Source organism: Malania oleifera, chromosome 5, assembly GCF_029873635.1.
Source record: "Malania oleifera isolate guangnan ecotype guangnan chromosome 5, ASM2987363v1, whole genome shotgun sequence".
In the NCBI taxonomy this organism is placed as follows: domain Eukaryota; kingdom Viridiplantae; phylum Streptophyta; class Magnoliopsida; order Santalales; family Ximeniaceae; genus Malania; species Malania oleifera.
Window position 1 is genome coordinate 80,234,908 of NC_080421.1, and position 21,362 is coordinate 80,256,269.

At 35.6% G+C, this 21,362-nt stretch overlaps 1 protein-coding gene across 4 annotated transcripts in view; it reads left to right on the forward strand.

Annotated features, from left to right (window-relative positions):
• The window catches only part of LOC131155194 (lysine-specific demethylase JMJ31), a 78,274-nt gene extending 58,293 nt beyond the window's left edge, over positions 1 to 19,981 (forward strand). For 2 of the 4 annotated variants that reach the window (XM_058108147.1, XM_058108148.1), the window contains exons 13-15: positions 18,524 to 18,639; positions 18,747 to 18,840; positions 19,653 to 19,981. In XM_058108147.1, coding sequence (XP_057964130.1) covers positions 18,524 to 18,639; positions 18,747 to 18,840; positions 19,653 to 19,721 — 279 coding nt within the window. In that variant the 3' untranslated portion in view covers positions 19,722 to 19,981. Of the gene's footprint in view, positions 1 to 18,523; positions 18,640 to 18,746; positions 18,841 to 19,652 lie in introns of those variants that run through there. The other 2 variants (XR_009136767.1, XR_009136766.1) reach the window with 2 other exon arrangements.
• Positions 19,982 to 21,362: the final 1,381 nt, after the last annotated feature.

Genomic DNA, 21,362 nt, shown 5'->3' on the forward strand with positions numbered 1-21,362 from the left:
TGGTATAGATAAGAATGTACAACAAAAGAAAAAAGTGGAAAAGAAAAGAAAAATCGGGAGCATAAGAAATCCTCTCTTTAAAACATTAACAGAAAATTATGCTGCAAGATCAATGAAGCAGAGGCAACTAGTTCCACTGCAGGTCTTTGAGAGAAACTTGATGAAAGCAACCATTCGCTGACACCCATAGTGACGCAAAATAAACCAATCTACTCCCAAACAAATTATTAGCTATGGCCACCCCTTTGAAAAATCTAGCGTCTCTTTGCAACCAAACACACCAAATAACAACCATAATAGTGCATTGCCATAAGGCATTCCTATCCCTCCCTTTTTCAAAACCTCTATATGGGATATAGCAAAAAGCCTTCAAAGTGGAGGGGCAAATCCAATCTCTACCATATATACCAACTAATTTAATCTAGACAACGCAAGTAAAGGGGGAATGAAGAAACAAATGTGAGCCTCCCCACTAAAATGGACACAAACATCTAGTGATTGGGCCTTATTAGCCCTTCTCTTCTAAAGCACATCATTAGTATTTGTAGACACTCCATTTTTTCCCAGGCCCAATATAACAAAAATGTTTATTATTATTATTATTATCATTATTTTTATTATTACTTTATCATTATTATCACTATTATTATTATTATTATTATTACTCTTCTATTATTATTATTATTATTATTTTTAAATATAATTTTATTATTATTATTATTAGTTTACTATTATTATTATTACCATTACTATTCTTATTATTATTATTATTATTATTTTAAATATTACTGTTATTATTACTTTATTATTATTATTATTATTTCTAAATATTTCTTTATTATTATTATTATTATTATTTTACTATTACTACCATTACTATTATTATTATTATTATTATCGTCATCATCATTATTATTGTTATTAATATTATCTTCATTTTTTATTATTACTTTATTATTATTATTATTATTATTATTTTACTATTATACTATTATTATTATTATTATTATTTATTATTATCATTATTATTATTACTTAGCATTATTATTGCTATTATTATTATTATTATTATTATTATTATTATTATAGTAAATAAAAAGATAAAAAAAAAGAAGAAGAAAGCAAGGGGGAGCGGAAACCCTAGATCCCTACGCTCCCCCCCATTCATCTATTAGAAAATGTGTGGCGCAGCACCCATGGACGCATAGCCGGGGGCACGCACAAAAAAAAAGCCTGTCTTGCTACAGCGGTGCCCCCGCACCAAAACTCTCTCCTCTCTCTCCTTCTTTCCCGCTTTCTCTCTTCCCTCTTCCTCTGTTCTTCTTTCTTTCCTGGTTCTTTTTTTTTCTCCCTGTCTCCCGAGCCTCTCTTTCGGTTACTCTCCCCTCCGCAGCAGCAACAACCATCACAGCTGCCCCCAGCTCCGGCCATCCACAACACCAGACCTACTCCGGTCTCTGCAACACAGTCCACAAACCACCAGCGACCTCCTCTGCTTATCTGCACAGCTCCTCCGGCCACCCTGCACGACGACAGCAGCAGCAGAGAGGCCATTCCACAGCAGCCTCCTCAGTTCAACTCCGGCAGCACCAGCACCAGCACAGCAGCCAGCGGACCTCCTACCAGCAGTCACTGAAGCCAAAAGCTCCGGAAGCCACCGACTTCGAGCCTCCACACCTTCACTCCAAGCTCCTGAACCTCCAGCCAGCAACCAGCCCCTCAGACGCCAGATCAGCGACGCCATCTTTCCGAGCCTTTACGACTCCGGCGACCAAGCTTGCAGCCCCGACGACCCCATTGTAGCCTCTCTGGCTCTTTCATGGCCACGCACCCACACTCACACACACCGTTACACGCACTCAAACACCCAACGCACATACACAGAACCCACACACACTCACATGCACGCACTCACACACACGTGCACATAGATTTTTTTTTCTTTCTTTTCTTTCTTTCTCTTGCCTATTTTACTTATTTTCTTGTTTTGATTTAATCTAATCTTTGGGTTTTCTTGGTATGTGTAGATATGTCTAGGTTGTATTTATTATATATATTAAATGACTAATCTTTCCTCTTGAAGGATTTGTAAGGTATAATATTTGTTCCAAATATTTAAGTTTGTTATTTTTTTGGTTTGTATATATTAAAGTATTATTATTATTGAGTTGGTGTTTATATTTAAAGGTTGAGTTTTTGCTGTATTTATTATGCAATTAATAATATTGTTTTAGGATTTTTAACGTTATAATATTTGTTTAGTGGATGTTCATGTTGGTGTTTTTGGGTTGTATTTGTTAAGGTATTATTATTGTTATTGTGGAGACTTTGGAATTTGTGTTAATATGTAAAGCTTGAATTTTGTCGTGTTTATTAAATATGCAATGCTCATGTGATATGTTTAATATGTAGGGCTGGCTAGTTTTTAATATGCAAGGTTTGGTTGAATGTATTTGAATACGTAAGGGTCATGTGGCAGGTTTAATATTTAGGGTTTTGGTTGAATTTATTTAAATGGGCAACATTCAAATTGTATGTTTAATATTTAGGATTTTGGATTATCATCATGTAGTTTTCTCATTATTATTGTGGTGGATTACTATAACGGTATAATTCTTATTATGATAGTATATATGATATTATGACATTTCCGTATTATTATATGTCTATATTTAGTAGTACATATTATATTTAGTATTTTGGTGCATTATGGTGGTCTTATTATGGTATCTAGTATAATATCATTACTATGTTTATATTTAGTATTACCTATTAGGGTATTTTTATTATTTTAACATATAGGGTACTACTTACTATGGTATCTTTAGGATATTTAGTATTAGAGTACTTTTAGTGTTTTTAATATATAAGGTATTACTTTACATAGTATCTTTAGTATTGTAATATATATGGTATTTTATTACCTATTTTGACATTTGTAATATTTTAGTAGATATGTGTTATTAATATTATATGCATTGTGATAGTTTAATATCTTAACTTACTATCCTATTAATATATATTAAAACCTTCCAAACTAGTATTTTAATACTTAGAAAAACCCTATAAGATTTCCAAAATTTGGGAGTGTATTTTGTAAATTATTTTCGATTTTGTCCCTATGATAGCAATAAAAATGGTATGAGCTTTCGGGCTTTACATACCTTTAGTTCTGAGGGAATATATACATATATAAATTACGTATATTTTTGTATGATTTATTTATTTATTTATTTATTTTGCATGTGTATTTGTAACAAATTCACAAAAGGAGTAACCTAAAAGGCTTTTTAAATTTGCTTAGGGATAATTTCATAATTAATTAGGTACCGTTTGTAAGAACGGACGCATAGAAGTGCTCGTACCTTTCCCTCGCGTAACTGAACTCCCGACCCCAGCTTTGGTAACGTAGACCCATTCTACCCTTAACCGGATAGTAATTAATTGTTCTAACCACACTAAAATGTTAGTGGCGACTCTATTCCTAGTTTTTTCCTGAAAATTTAAACCACAATTTTTATCTCGCCACCCTGGGGCACCTGCGTTCTTGGGACGTCGCGACAGCTTGGCGACTCCGCTGGGGACGTAGAGAGTCGAGCCAATAATTAATTAGAATTTATCCCGAGTTCAAATTTAATAAATCTTTCTGTTGCTCCTCATTTTGTGAATATTAATTGTAAACATTCTCTTTCCAAATTTTTTTAAGAATATTAATTGCGCATATCTTCTTTCCAAATTTGTAGATAAAAATATTATTGGTACATAATTTCTTTCCAAATTTTTAATATTAATTGTAAATATTTTCTTTCCAAATTTGCAGGTAAGAATATTAATGATAAATATTTTCTTCCCAAATTTTTAATATTATATGTAAATATTTTCTTTCCAAATTTTTAATATTAATTGTAAATATTTTCTTTCCAAATTTGCAGGTAAGAATATTAATGATAAATATTTTCTTCCCAAATTTTTAATATTATATGTAAATATTTTCTTTCCAAATTTTTAATATTAATTGTAAATATTTTCTTTCCAAATTTTTAGATAAGAATATTAATTGTAAATATTTTCTTTCCAAATTTTTAGATAAAAATACTAATTGTTAATATCTTCTTTCCAAATTTTAATTGTAAATATTTTCTTTCCAAATTTTTAGATAAGAATACTAATTGTAAATATCTTCTTTCCAAATTTTTTAAGAATATTAATTGTAATTATTTTATTTCCAGTTTTTAGATTAAGTGTGTTAATTGCAAATATCTAGTTTCCATAAGCATGTGATTGATTGTAAATATTTTCCTTTGTTGTTTGAATAAATATGTGATTAATTGTGAATAAGCATATGACATGCATGTGGGGTAGCGGGATTATGCTAAACTTAAATTCACACATTTTCACTAGCCTTCTATCTGGGCTTCACCCTTTAGGATTAGAAAGGAGTATAGTACTGTTAGCCCTCACGGGACAAGATCCTTGGGGGCGCGTGAACCACTCCACTCAGTTTGAATTTTGTCCAAGCCCATTGGGTGAAGATAGAGTTTAGGCTGAGAACCTGTTATCTATAAGGGTTAGAGCCTACCCACACGTATTTGTCCGTATTGAACCCACGACCACGACCACAGTTGAACCCACGACAACTGAACCAGAGATTCTTAGATACACGTATTTTACAGGGTTTCTTCATGGCTCTATCCTAGTTAAGAGAAAACTACGGACAAGTACGTGTGGGTAGACTCTAACCCTTATAGACAACAGGTTCTGAGCGGAGTGCTTCACGCGCCCCCAAGGACCTTGTCCCAAGAGGGCTAACGGTACTATACTCTTTTCTAATCCTAAAGGGTGAAATCCGAGTAGAAGGCTAGTGAAAATGTGTGAATTTAAGTTTAGCCTATTCCCGCTACCCCACATGCATGTTATATGCTTATTCACAATTAATCACATATTTATTCAAGCAACAAAGGAAAATATTTACAATCAATCACATGCTTATGGAAACCATATATTTACAATTAACAAACTTAATCTAAAAACTTGAAATAAAATAATTACAATTAATATTCTTAAAAAATTTGGAAAGAAGATATTTACAATTAGTATTCTTATCTAAAAATTTGGAAAGAAATAATTTACAATTAATATTCTTACCTAAAATTTGGAAAGAAAATATTTACAATTAATATTAAAAATTTGGGAAGAAAATATTTATCATTAATATTCTTATCTACAAATTTGGAAAGAAAATATTTACAATTAATATTACAAATTTGGAAAGAAATTATGTACCATTAATATTCTTATCTACAAATTTGGAAAGAAGATATGTGCAATTAATATTCTTAAAAAATTTGGAAAGAGAATGTTTACAATTAATATTCACAAAATGAGGAGCAACTGAAAGGTTTATTAAATTTGAACTCGGGATAATTTCTAATTAATTACTGGCTCGACTTTCTACGTCCCAGCGGAGTCGCCAAGCTGTCATGACCTCCCGGGAGGGCGGGTGCCCCAGGGTGGCGACTGGCGAGATAAAAATTGGGGTTTAAATTTTTGGGAAAAAACTAGGAATGGAGTCGCCATTAATCTTTTAGTGTGGTTATAATACTTAATTACTATCCGGTTAAGGGTAGAATGAGTCTACGTTACCAAAATTGGGGTCAAGAGTTTGGTTACGCGAGGGGAAGGTACGAGCACCCCTATGTGTCCGTTCTTACGAAAGGTACCTAATTAATTATGAAATTTTCTCTAAGTAAGTTTAAAAAGCCTTTTAGGTTACTCCTTTTGTGAATTTACAAATACACATGCAAAATAAATAAATAAATAAATAAATCATACAAAAATATACGTAATTTATATATGTATATATTCCCTCAGAACAAAAGGTATGTTAAGCCCGAAAGCTCATACCATTTTTATTGCAATCATAGGGACAAAATTGAAAATAATTTACAAAATACACTCCCAAATTTTGGAAATCTTATAGGGTTTTTCTCAGTATGAAAATACTAGTTTGGGAGGTTTTAATATATATTACTAGGATAATAAGTTAAGATATTAAACTATTACAATGCATATAATATTAGTAACACATATCTACTAAAATATTATAAATGTCAAAATAGGTAATAAAATACCATATCTATTACAATACTAAAGATACTATCTAAAGTAATACCTTATATATTAAAAATACTAATAATACCCTAATACTGAATATCCTAAAGATACCATATTAAGTAGTACCCTATATGTTAAAATAATAAAAATACCCTAATAGGTAATACTAAATATAAACATAGTAATGATATTATACTAAATACCATAATAAGAACACCATAATGCACCAAAATACTAAATATAATATGTACTACTAAATATAGACATATAATAATACGGAAATGTCATAATATCATATATACTGTCATAATAAGAATTATACCGTAATAGTAATCCACCACAATAATAATGAGAAAACCACATGATGATAATCCAAAACCCTAAATATTAAACATACAATTTGAATGTTGTTCATTTAAATAAATTCAACCAAAACCCTAAATATTAAACCTGTCACATGACCGTTACGTATTCAAATACATTCAACCAAACCTTGCATATTAAACACTAGCCAGCCCTACATATTAAACATATCACGTGAGCAATGCATATTTAATAAACACGACAAAATTCAAGTTTTACATATTAACACAAATTCCAAAGTCTCCACAATAACAATAATAATACTTTAACAAATACAACCCAAAAATACCAACATGAACATCCATTAAACAATATTATAACGTTAAAAATCTAAAACAATATTATTAATTGCATAATAAATACAGCAAAAATTCAACCTTTAAATATAAACACCAACTCAATAATAATAATACTTTAATATATACAAACCAAAAAAAGAACAAACTTAAATATTGGAACAAATATTATACCTTACAAATCCTTCAAGAGGAAAGATTAGTCATTTAATATATATAATAAATACAACCTAGACATATGCACATACCAGGAAAACCCCATGATTAGATTAAATCAAAACAAGAAAATAAATAAAATAGGCAAGAGATAGAAAGAAAAGAAAGAAAAGAAAATCTATATGTGCACGTGTGTGTGAGTGCGTGCATGTGAGTGTGTGTGGGTTCTGTGTATGTGCGTTGGGTGTTTGAGTGCGTGTAACGGTGTGTGTGAGTGTGGGTGCGTGGCCATGAAAGAGCCGGAGAGGCTACAGTGGGGTCGTCGGGGCTGCAAGCTTGGCCGCCGGAGTCGTAAAGGCTCAGAAAGATGGCGTCGCTGATCTGGCGTCTGAGGGGCTGGTTGCTGGCTGGAGGTTCAGGAGCTTGGAGTGAAGGTGTGGAGGCTCAAAGTCGGTGGCTGACGGAGCTTTTGGCTTCGGTGACTGCTGGTAGGAGGTCCGCTGGCTGCTGTGCTGGTGCTGGTGTTGGTGCTGCCGGAGTTGAACAGAGGAGGCTGCTGTGGAATGGCCTCTCTGCTGCTGCTGTCGTCGTGCAGGGTAGCCGGAGGAGCTGTGCAGACAGGCAGAGGAGGTCGCTGGTGGTTCGTGGACTGTGTTGCAGAGACTGAAGGAGGTCTGGTGTTGTGGATGGCAGGAGCTGGGGGCGGCTGTGATGGTTGCTGGCTGCTGCGGAGGGGAGAGTAACCGAGAGGGAGAGTCGGGAGATGGAGAAAAAAACAGAACGAGGAAAGAAAGAAGAACAGAGGAAGAGGGAAGAGAGAAAGCGGGAAAGAAGGAGAGAGTTTTGGTGCAGGGGCACCGCTGTAGCAAGACAGGTTTTTTTTTGTGTGCACCCCCAGCTGTGTCCATGGGTGCTGCGCCACACTTTTTTTATAGATGAATGGGGGGGAGCGTAGGGATCTAGGGTTTCCGCTCCCCCTTGCTTTCTACTTTTTTCTTTTTTTATCTTTTTATTTACTATAATAATAATAATAATAATAATAATAGTATAATTGTAAAATAGTAATAATAATAATAAAGTAATAAAAAAAAAAGGAAGATAATATTAATAACAATAATAATGATGATGATAATAATAATAATAATAATAATAGTTATGGTAGTAATAATAAAATAATAATACTAATAATAAGGAAATATGTAGAAATAATAATAATAATAATAATAATAATAATAATAATAAAGTAATAATAACAGTAATATTTAAAATGATAATAATAATAATAATAGTAATGGTAATAATAATAATAGTAAACTAATAATAATAATAATAAAATTGTATTTAAAAATAAAATAATAATAAAAATAATAATAAAGATAATAATAGAAGAGTAATAATAATAATAATAATAATAATAATAATAATAATAATAATAAACATTTTTGTTATATTGGGCCTGGGAAAAAATGGGGTGTCTACAGTATTAATTCTATCAAGTACCGTATCCAAATAAATATTTTGTTTTTGAGGGAGTTTTCACTTTCCAAATCAAAGAGTACAAACCGAAAGAGTCTTCACTGGGGTTGTGAGTCAAATTAGAGAAAAACAGATTTATAACATAAATCTCAGAAGGATCTAAAAATCCAAACCCTTTTATCATTTCCCAAATGAACATGAATAGAATCAAGCAAACTGGTTAAAAGAGCCAACTCATCAATCTCTCTGTTGTTAAGATTTCTCCCGAAATGGAAATTCTAAGAGAGACTATCTGCTTACAAAAGAAATAAATTAGAAATAGGGGCATCATGAAGAATTAAGACTTGGAAAAACAATAGCCAACGACATCTCCCCAATCTGAAATTCCTCCTAGAAATGAATTCGTTCCTAATTACCCACCATGTGCTAGATTTTTGGAAAAAAATAATCACAAATCTGAGATATGAACTTCCAAGGACTCTCATGAGTAAATATTAAACCCAACTTTAGCATCCCACCTATTCTTTTGTATACCAAACTTATTGCAAGTTACCTAACGCCAAAGAGAATTAGATTCTAAAGGAAAGCTCCATAACCATTTCCCCATCAAAGAAATGTTTTTGGAGGCTAAGTTACCAAGACCTAGACCTCCATCTCTTTTAGACCTTCACAAAATCTCCCAACTTACAAGGTGATGTTTTTACAAAGCCTTTTTTTACGTCTATCTTGTCAAATTGTTGTAACAAGCTAGGGTTGGGGGACATTTATACACCTACAACTTGAGTGGGAGTGGTAGCAGAGAATATGTTATTTCAGCATCTAGGTTGTGTTAGTGGGCTATTTTTGTCTGTAAGACTTACTATTGTTATTATCATTAATATATAAGGGTCACTGAAGTTAAGATTGCTATTAAAAAGATGAAAAGTGGAAAATCTATACGATCAGATAACATGCCAATTGAAGTCTTGAAATGTTCAAGGGATAAAGGAAGTATATGGTTAACTAATGTATTCAACACTATTGTAAAAATTAAGAAACTGCTGGAGGAATGGAGGAAAAACACATACAAAAACAAAGACTATATTCAAAATTGTAATAACTATTGTGGAATTAAGATGTGAATCATATGATGAAACTTTGGTAAAAGGAAATTGAGCAAAGAATAAGACTAGAATGAGGGTTTTAGATAATCAATTTGGTTTTATACCTCAAAGGTTGACAATAGAAGCTATTTATCTTTTAAGAAGATTAATATAAAATTTTAGGGAAAAGAAGAGGGACATACTTATGATTTCTATTGATCTATAAAAGGCATATGATAGGGTAGCTAGGGAAGTCCTTTGATGAGTTTTAGAAAAGAAGGGAGCTAATAGTAATTATACTAAAATCATTAAGGATGTGTATGATAGAATAATGACTAGCGTTAGGACTCTAGGAAAGGATTCTTGAGAATTTATTTGCTTTATTGATTGATGAACTCATTGGGGAATATCCAAATAGAGATCCCTTGGTGTATGTTATTTGCATATGATATTGTCCTAGTTAATGAAAGTAGGAGTGGAGTGGAATCTAAGTTAGAATTTTGGAGAACTTTTTTTTTATCCAAAAAAAATAAAAAATAAAAATTTGGAGAACCGCTTTATAGTTCAAAAGTTTTAGGATAAGTAGATATAAGAAAAATATATGAAATGTAATTTTAGCAATGTATGGAGGTGTTTTGGAGATAAGGTTAAACTTGATAGTTAAGAAATTAATAGCTCTATAGATTTTGGGATATTGGATCTATTATGTAAGCAGAAGGAGAAATTGAGGAGGATGTAATTCATAGAGATAAAGAAGGTTGGGTAAAATGAAGGACTGTGTTAGGTGTGTTCTGTAATGGTAGAATACCCTTAAAAGGCAAATTTTATAAGATGACTATAAGACAAGCCATGCTTTATGGATCAAAACGTTGACCAACTAAGTAACAACATATACAAAAAGTAAAAGTTTCTTAAATGTTAATGTTAAGGTGGATGAGTGGAATATCATTAAAAGATAAATTAAGGAACAAACATATATGCAGCAAACTAGACATTAAACCGGTCAAAAACAAGATAAGGTAGGGGTAGCTTAGATGGTTTGGGCATTTGAAACACAGGCCAAGCAGTGTACCAATAAGGAGTGAGTTAGTTATTGTTTCTGGTGTAGACCTAAATAACCTTGATTGAGGTAGTGAGGAAGGACTTAATTGCTCTCAACCTAGTTGAGGATAATGCCCTCGATCAGATGATTTTTGCGAAAAAGGATTCATGTAGCCGGCCTCACCTAATGAGACTCAAGGTTTGTTGTTGTTGTTGTTGTTGTAGGGTATACAAACTACAAGAAACTACCACCCCATTCTCTTTTCTCTTTTTTTCTCTTCTCCTGTTGTCTTCTTCTCTCCATTATCTCTATCTTTACTACAGATCCTTCTAGCGATTTCTCTTTTAAATCTTTTTTTTTTTCTCCTACTTGACTTGTCACTCTATTGTGGATACTTTCGCTTTGTATCTGTCGATTTGGAAAGCTAAAGCTCCCTTAAAAGTAAGAGCTTTCATTTGGACTGCAATACTTGAAAGAATTAACACCATGATTTGCTTCAGAAAATAAGATCTAATAAGGCTAAATCACTCGACGTTTGAATCCTTTGCTTGAGGGGTGGAGAGACTTGCGCACATCTATTTCTTCATTGTCCTTTCACATTGGCTATTTGGAATAAGATTATTTGGTATATTTGGTGAAAACTATGTCCGTTACTCCACATTGAATGCATTTTGTACCATCACATTTAGGGATTTTGTTAAAGGAAAGAATAGGAAAGCTATGTGGCAATACATTGTTATGGCTATTATTTGGTGTATTTGGTTGGAGAGGAATGGTAGAATATTCAAAAGTGTGGTTACTGTTAACAATTTGCTTTAGAGTAGAAAGGTTTATCTTGCATGCTGTGGGTGTCGGCAAATGGATTTTTTCGTCATGTTACTTTTGTAAGGCCTGCAGTGGGATTGATTGGCTCTACTACATTGAGTTTGATTTTTGGGCTTAGACTATGATCTTTGTAGGCTAGTTTCTTTTGGTGTAAAGGGAGGACTTTTTATTCTCCCCATTTTTCCCTTTTTCTTTTCCTCTCTCTTTTCTTTTTTTGCTGTACATTCTTCTCTCTTCTAATAAATTTCTTTGTTTATACAAACTACAAAAAAATATTTCAAAGAACAACATGCAAACAACCATGCAAACTGTTGAAGATCTGCTGCATATGGAAAGCTACCATTCTCAGCAACTCTAAATATAGTGTGTCAAGAATCAAAATTAGTGTCCTAATTTAGACTTGCCTTATTAGCTATTATTTCCTAGAATTAATTTTATATAGTGTGAGTTGATTTCTTTCTATTTATAGGCACCTGACTTTATGTATAAAAGCTGCAGAATGTAATGACATTATACACAACATAATACAAAAAGTCATTCATTAGTTTTTTCTACTTCGTATCAGAGCCTAAGATTCTTAACACCCTAGCCTCAAGTCCTGAAAAAACCCTAGCTGCACATTCCATCCTGGAAAACCCTAGCCACCATCACCTTCTTGAGCACACAGAATCAGGCCCAGAAAGAGGTTCAGCTGCCACCCTATCAGGCCCAGAAAGAAGTCCATCCAGGAGGTTCAGCTGCCACCCTCTCAGGCTGAGAAAGAAGTTCAGCCGCCACTCAGGCCGAGAAATAGGTTCAGCTGCCACCTTATCAGGTCGAGAAAGAAGTCCAGCCACAAGGTTCAACTGCCACCCTCTCAGGCTGAGAAAGAAGTTCAGCTGCCACCCCCTTCTCAAGCAAAACCATAGTTGCCGCACATCCCTACCCACCTGCAACTAGAAACCTCACAAATGATCATGTCTGTTCACAATAAACATCTCACGTCAGCTATGCAATTCAATAGCTAGCATGATCAATCCGACCTCCCGATGGTGTTTGAGAAGCTGAATTCCACCAATTATGTCAATTGGGCACAATCAGTCAAGATGACCATTAGAGGGAAGAGCAAGTTGGGATATCTAGATGGCTATAAGAAGCAGCTAGATGAAGATGAAGCCGCAGGAGAGAGATGGGAAGATGAGAACTCACAAGCGTTGGCTTGACTGATCAACACTATGCAGCCAAACATTGGGCTACCTATTCATGGAGAAGGCAAGTGATCTATCAGAAGCTGCAAAAGAGGAATTTTCAAGTGGAGGTAGTGTTGGTTCAATGTATGAGTTGGAGAATCAGATCCGAGACACTAAACAAGGTGATTCCAATGTTAACTCCTACTTCAGTACTCTAAAGGGATTATGGATGGAATTGGATTATTATCAAAATTTAGAACTTGAGAATACTCATCTGCCAGTTAGAGTTACTCGCCTTATGCAGAAGGGTAGGACATATAAATTCGTGGGTGGTTTACGATCTGAATTTGATAATGTGTGCTCCATGGTGATTAGTAGAACTTTTTTTCCTTCCCTTAGTGAAGCTTTTTCGATGGTACGAAGTGAAGAGAGCAGAAGAAAGGCCATGACTAAGGATCGGAGTGAAGAATTTGTGGCTATGGTAGTCAGCAGAGATAGTATACCTCCAAATAAGAGGAAGAAAGGGGACGACAAGGACAATATTTGGTGTGACCAATGCCATAAATGGAGGTATATTATTGACACTTGTTGGGTGATATATGGAAGACCAGGGGCTAATAGAGATAAAGGTAAAAAGGTGAGTAAAACACTATGGCTGAAGGTGCTCAACAACAGGAGGAGATTGAGTGGACTTTTACCAACAAGCATCTTGCAGAACTAATGAAGTTACTCGAAACCTGTGCCAAGACTACTAACTCCACAGGGGGTGGTAAAGCTTCCTATGCGCTCTCTACTACATCAAATAACTATAACACGTGGATTGTTGATTCAGATGCTTCAGATCATATGACACGAAATAATTCTGTTTTTATCTCATATAAACCTAGCCCTAGTAACCATAAAGTTGAAATTGCTGATGGTTCAGCATCAGTAGTTGCAGGAAAAGGAATAGTTCATCTTGGAGGAAAACTGACATTACCTAATGTTCTGCATGTGCCTCGACTATCGGCAAACCTAATCTTTGTTCAAGAGTTATGTAGGCAAGTTAACTGTTTAGTGTGTTTTTCTGAATCTGGTTGTTTTCTTCAGGATCTAACTTCAATGTAGAAGAGTGGTTTGGGTGAGGAAGAAAATGGGCTGTACCTGGTGAAGATGCACAATGGGCACCAATAGTAGATATGATCCACAAGTTTTCATTGAATGCAACGACTTGGTGGTCCTCCTGAAACTTGGCTGTGGCGTATGGGACTTGGTCATCCATATTTTCTTGTTCTTAGTGAAATGTTTCTTTGCCTAATAAAGCCCTCTGATGTATCCCAGTTTCATTGTTCCACGAGTTGGTCCCATTTTACCTCCCTACTGCCCGGCACAAGGAGAATAGGGTCAATCCCGAGCAGTTCTGAACTCCTAATCAAGGTCTAGATCAAGTCTCTTTGCCAATTGCTATGCCTACTGATGTGCAGGAATATGAAAATATCACAGAACAACCTTGACCTGTGGCCTAAACAGCCTGACTTGAACAACTAATTCACAAGTAGAACAATGAAACTGGGATACATCAGAGGGCTTTATTAGGCTAGGAAACATTTCACTAAGAACAAGAAAATATGGATGACCAAGTCTCATATGCCACAACCAAGCTTCAGGAGGATCATCATTTCGTTGCATTCCATGAAAACTTGTGGATCGTATTTGCTATTGGTGCCCGTTGTGCATCTTCACCAGATACAACCCATTTTCTTCCTCACCCAAACCACTCTTCTGCATTGAGGTCAAATTCTGAAGAAAACAACTAGATTCAAAAAAACACACTAAACAGTTAAGTTGCCTACATAACTCTTGAATAGAGACAGGTTTGGTGATAGTCGAAGCACATGCAGAACATTAGGTAATTTTAGTTTCCCTCCAAGATGAACTGTTCCTTTTCCTGCAACTATTGATGTCGAACCATCAGCAATTTCAAATCTATGGTTACTAAGTCTAGGTTTATATGAAATAAAAACAGAGATATTTCCTGTCATATGGTCAGAAGCACCTAAATCAATAATCCATGTGTTACAGTTATTTGAAGTAGTAGAGAGAGCATAGGAAGTTTACCACCTCCTGTGGAGTTAGCATTCTTGGCACGGATTTCTAGTAACTTCATAAGTTCTGCAAGCTACTTGTTGGTAAATGCAGACTTAGTCTCCTCCTGTTGTTGTGCACCTTAAGCCATATGTGCTTTACTCTCCTTTTTTACCTTTATCTCTATTAGCTCATGGTCTTCCATGCATCTCCCAACAATTGTCAATGGTATGCCTCCATTGATGGCATCGGTCACACCAAAGATTGCCCTTGTTGTCCCCTTTCTTCCTCTTATTTGGAGGTTTACAATCTCTGTTGACTGCCATAGCCACGGATTCTCCACTCCGATCCTTAGTCATGGCCTTTCTTATGCTCTCTTCACTTCGTACCGTCGAGAAAGTTTCACTAAGGGAAGGAAAAGGAGTTCTACTAATCATCATGGAGCACACATAATCAAATTCAGATCGTAAACCAGCCAAGAATTTATATGTCCCACCCTTCTCCATAAGGCGAGTAAGTCTAATTGGCACATGAGTATTCTCAAGTTCTAAATTTTGATAATAATCCGATTCCATCAATAATCCCTTTAAAGTATTGAAATAGGAGCTAACATCGGAATCACCTTGTTTAGTGTCTCAGGTTTGATTCTCCAACTCATACATTGAACCATCATTACCTCCACTTGAAAATTCCTCTTTCATGGCTGCCCATAGATCTCTTGTCTTCTCCATGAATAGGTAGTTACGCCCAATGTTTGGCCGCATAGTGTTGATTAGCCAAACCAACACCTGTGAGTTCTCATCTTCCGTTCTCTCTGTTGCAGCTTCATCTTCTTCTAGCCGCTTGTTATAGCCATCTAGATATCCCAACTTGCTCCTCTTTGATGATCATCTTGACTGATTGTGCCCAATTTACATAATTGGTGGAATTCAGCTTCTCAAAAAACCATCGGGAGGTTGGATTAATCATGCTGGTTGTTGAATTGCATAGCTGAAACAAGATGTTTACTGTCAACAGACATGGTGATTTGTGAGGTTTCTGGTTGCAGGTGGGTAGGGACATGTGGCATCTAGGGTTTTGCTTGAGAAGGGGGTGGCGGTTGAACTTCTTTCTCAGCCTGAGAGGGTGGCAGCTGAACCTCATGGCTGGACTCCTTTCTGGACCTGATAGGGTGGCAGCTGAACCTCTTTCTCGGCCTGAGTTTGTGTGCTCAAGAAGCTGATGGTGGCTAGGGTTTCCCAGGGATGGAATGTGCGGCTATGATTTTTTCAGGACTGTGAGGCTAGGGTGTTAAGTATCTTAGGCTCTGATACCAAGTAGAAAAAACTATCGAATGACTTTTTGTATTATGTCGTGTATAATGTCATTACATACTGCTGCTTTTATACATAAAATCAGGTGCCTATAAATAGAAAGAAATTGAATTCTATTTATGCTCTTACTTGAAGATCCACAAGAATTGAAAAAAAAAAAAAAAAAAAAACGAAAAAAGAAGAAAGAAAAATGAAAGATACCCAGGATTGTATCTTTACAATACAAATAAAGCTTTGTAGTCTTGTGTAATACAATTCAGATAGTCCCAATCTCTTGTACTTCACTGTAGCATTCTCATCTCTCTCTCTCCTCCCCCCCCCCCCCCCCCCCACCAAAAAAAAAAAACTCCCATTAATAGGTATACTGGAGTCTTAAGGTTAGTTTTTTGCCTTGGAGGCCAAGATAACCATCCAAGTGGTTGAAGATCATTCAAAAATTGGTCAAAGGTCAGAAATAGAGCGCCTTAGGTTCTGGGCACGTAATTTGGGGAAAATAAAAGGGTAAATACCAAAAAAAGAGTAGGGCAAATCAAAGTGAAGTGCTAGCTGGCTCCAAAGGTGCCAATAGGCATTTGATGTGTGTGCCAAACACTTAAAGGACGATTTGGCACCCGGAATGGGAATGTTTCTTCTTTTATGGGTCCATGTAGCTGTCCTATGGAGCTAGGGGGTCTTATGTATAAGTAAATAGGATATTCAGGTGAGTACACCTCAAGCTGAACACATTATCAGTAATTTGGGAGTGTATATGAGGCTCATGCGGTGAAGGGTTATGAAAAAGAGGGCTACAAACAGGCAGGTAGAGGAGATCCAAATTCCCGAATTCATATTCATTGCCAAGAATTGCTAGTGCATGGCAGCATGAGCTTCTTTATAGTGGGCTGAAAGCCGGGGAAATGGCTGTATTGAAAACTGATGAGTTTTCTAGAGGGGTTCCTATCGAGGATTGATGTCAGATAATGGATTTGAGGCAGCAGGAAGTGCAGATGGAGTTTAATGAAACAGTTGATCAGGGCGGAGATCGAGATGGTTAAAGTTCTAGTAATGATAAGGTGGGGATGGAAGGGGTGACAAAATCTCCAGTTGTGGGGGAACCAGCAATGCCTCAGGTTTATACTTGTGGGCTTGGATGGGCATGGAAGAAAAATGAATCCCCAGCTAAGAGGCAATTAAGTACAGATGCAACTATGCAAGTGTAGTTAAATTTTTGAAAAGAAATTTTAATGGGAATTTTTAGGTTGAGGATCCTTCGAATGGGTCAAATATAGATTTAATAAAAGGGGTTAGGATAATCCTATGGAGATGAAGAAGGGGTGATGTATTTGATGAGGAGGGTGAGCTGGGTAGTGATTTTGATTATGATGGAGGTTACTTATTGATGAGGTTTGTGAACAACTTGGGCTCAGGATCAGACTCTTCTGATCCATTGGGCCAGTTTTCCCAAGTCTCCGTCTCCAGTGGATGCTTTACAGGGAATTTATGCTTTGGACTACGATGGGATAGATGAGGGAAGAGACAAGATTGAGCAGGCCGGTTGCCTGCCCCTGTGCACACTTTCAACATTTGCTTAGATAAAATGGGTTTGTGATTCGCTGATTGGGAGGGGAAGCAAGTCCGCTTGGATGGTGGTAAAAGGCTAAGGGACAACAGGAATTAGTCAATTTGCAGTGCTCTATTAACTATGATGGATAGGGTTTGAAAAAGGGCCTTTCTTAGGTAGCCTTTGTTTGGTTTTTCTGGAGAATGAGCAGTTCTGTTTTGGTTTGTTTTTCTCTGTTTTCTTGAGGACTTCTCATTCTCTTGTTTGTACTTGTACTCTCATTCTCTATTAATATATCTTATTTTTTAATCTAAAAAAAAAATTATAGTGCTTTCGAAGCTGTCCAGCTCCCCTGCACAGCCGCACTCAAATACTACGTTAAAACATGCTCTTTTATGTATTTATTGACTAAAATGTTCCTGCAGGGATTAATAAATTGATATATATATATATATCATGAATTTGTGCTTTAATGCACATATTCGGCAATGGGCTTTCTAAGGTTTTATGCAATTTTCAAGTCAGGCACAATGCACATACTGGAAATAAGCGTGGCGATGTGTGGGCCAAAGTAGCATGACAGGGAGGGAGGGAAGTGCCTTAAATTAGTTAGACAAAATGGGGTTTTTAAATTTTGATAATGGAGTTCCTGCTCTTCCAGCCATGGACAGACATTGTTGCCCTTTTCAATATAAAACTGATTGTTTATCTGATTTTACCCTTTAATAATTAGAAAATGCCACAATTATCAAAGATTTTTGTCTCATAAAATCAAAGTCTTTTGTGTTTGGTTGTTCTAGTGTTATGATTTGATAATGGAGTTCAACCATCTATAAACAGATATTGTTGTTCCACTTATCAGGAGTGGCTGGTGCTGCGGTTGTCTGTGTTTCTCATCAATAAGGACCTATGTTTTAGATTTCGTGATACTTATTTTTAAATCAAATTAATGTTTATATTTTTCTCATAAAAAAAGGTCCTATGTTTTAGAATTTCATGATAATTATTTTATATTAAATTAGTGTTAAGAGATGAGATTAATAAATTTTGTTTTTCACGCTGTTACACTATTCACTCTTTCAGCACAACTTCCCAAGAACTTTGGAGGCTCTAATACTGAACTTGCTTTCACCAGTAGGGGCAGAGGTCCTTACACAGAAGTTTGATGAGATGGATAGACAGACCACCGGAGAAGCTAGGTACACGTCAATTTCATGCAAGTTGCCATTTGCCTGTAAATTGAGTAGGGAACACTAATCCATTATATTTTGTTTTGACTTGTTATCTGTATTCTATCAATTTTCAGGAACAAATTCTATCAAGTTTTTTATGGAGTATTTGATGACCAGTTCACTGCTATGGACAAAATTCTGAATGGGAAGGAGTCATTTGCATTCCAGGTAATGCTGTACTCATACTCGACAATGCTTTTTAGATTCAATGTCTGACATATTTTCCTATTATCAAATTTAGCTGAGCATATATGAGTTAGATATTTGTGCACATCTTTTGTATCTAGCCATGTGGACCATTTATTCGATTTGAATAGTCTCTCTGGCAAAGAACTTGGCATGAGAGTTGGCCATTGTCCATTGCAGGTGGGTCTATAAATGTTGCAAAGCACCAGAAAATGCATGGTTTTCCATGGTCATATTTTTCTTTTATAGGCTGCCGCTGCTATGATTTGTGGTTGCAAAGACAGTAACTCAATCTAATGGTAGCCGAAATTTTATTTTCAACTTGGAGATCCTAGTTTTTTTGCTCTCTTGGAAATCTTTGTAGTTTTAGGTTAAGTTTGATTCTGAGTATGTCTATCCCTAGGCATTGACCAGTCATAATTTAAGAATTTGATAGCTTAAAACAGTTGTGTTGGCATCACAGAACAAATGAATATGCTAAATCTTTATGAATCCATAAACATGGAATAGATCAAGAATGACTATTCTCATGATGGAAATGTCGATGAATATTCCTATCCTATTTCATATTGGATGGTATAGCCAAATGTATATTATGACTATAATTTTTATTACATGTCTTGTACAATTTTATTCTAATGGATAGGCTTCCCAGAAACCAAACATAATCTTAGTTTATTCCCGTTTCTCGATGTACTCATTTCTCTTATCTTAGTGGTCTCGCAGTATGAAAGCAACCTAGGGTTCATGTTATCCATCAATCGTGAGATAATTTCCATTGTTTAATGCTGCAGGCCTTGAAGAATGTTTTGGATCAATATTTAGGAGTAAATGTTGAAGGGTCAAAATCATCAGTTGGATGAGACATCAGCGGGGACAAACTTCTCTAAAGAAATTGGTCCTGCCAGTAGTCTTGGGTCTTGCGACAACCAATTGATGCATGTTAACACACAAGCTTTTGTCCCAATCAGAACCTTCACATGTGAGTGCTCCAGTCTTAGATAATATGAATCATTACTGACTTTTTAATGGTGCTGTATTCCTAAGCTGCCCCTGGCTTATCTAATCCATGTTAAATGACTTGCAAAACATGCAACTCTTCAATTGTTTGAATGTTTCCCAATTTCGGAATTCAAATGGTGCTGGCCACAATGGTTTTCCAAGATTTTGAATATTATATATTAATATACGTATTAAAAAAATTTATTTGGGGCTCATTAGCATCTGCAATTTGTTGTAGGGAGCAGGATACCACTGGTAGGGACGGGGGGAACCTTCGTGGACTGATTAGAACCTTTTTACTAAATAATGGCAGGATAAGGAAATTAGGATCTTTTCAGGCTTAGCCACTGGGTCTCCTTTAAAGTTATTATTCCTGGCAACCTTCTCATTTATCTTCATCTCTACTTTTCACAATTGTTTTTTTAAAACCTATTTCAGCCAAGTTTCAAGAATCTCCTGCTAATGTTGTTACTGGCCTATGAATTAGAAGTATATAAATATCATTAGAAATGGTACTTTAGGGACTCTGGAAAAAGGCAGAAGAAGCAACAGGATGTGCTGTGTTTTGTGTAAGAACTTAGAAGAGGCCCCGCCGGGGAAGGGGGGGGGGGGGGGGGGTGGGGGGTGGTGGGGGACCGGAAGCGTGTCTCGTCGTTACAGTTGTTTTGTTTTGTTTTGTTTTGTTGAATGGGAAAAACTAAAGAGGTTTGATTATGAAAAGTGGGTGCTGTATGTATGGGGATTTGCGACAGGAGGTGAAGATAGAAGCAGTAAAAGAAAAGGGTTTGGCAATTATTAGGGTTAGAAGAGAAGAGGCAAAAGGATGGTCTGCTGGGATGAGATTCCCTGATGAAAGATGACATGTGCGACTATGCAGAGCGAGAGAGAAAATAAGATGGGGCTTTTGGTTTTTGTCTGGTTGTGCAGTGGGGGAGATGAAAAAAAACAGGCTATCTTTTTTAGTAGGCGAATCGCATGTATTGTACGTTAACCCTGCATATACTTTCTAAAAGCTTGGATATACCATGCCACCCAAAACATCCTTTCGTTAATCCCTAGGCTCTTTCTCTCTCTCTCGGAACAGACTTTTCAATGGTATCAATTTAGGCCCTCTCTCTGAACAGGCTTTTCAATGTCAGCAATTTTGCCTCTCTCTCTCTCTCTCTCTCTCTCTCTCACACACACACACACACACACACAGAAGTAGGATGATTATACTCTCAATTTTGGTAATGCGGATGTTACAAATTAAGATACAGCCTTTGGATGAACGCTATTGAAATTGTGTTTTTATGAATGCTAAAGCCTCCAACACTAAGTTAAAATTACAAAATTGCTTTGGCGGTGTTTTAGATATCTAGGAAAATAATATATATATATATATATATATATATATATATATATATATATGGAGTTAACAGAGACAGGACAGTAGGATGGAAAATAATAAAAATAATAAAGTGAAAAAGAAAGGCAAAAGAATCTTGTCAGTGGTTGAAAAG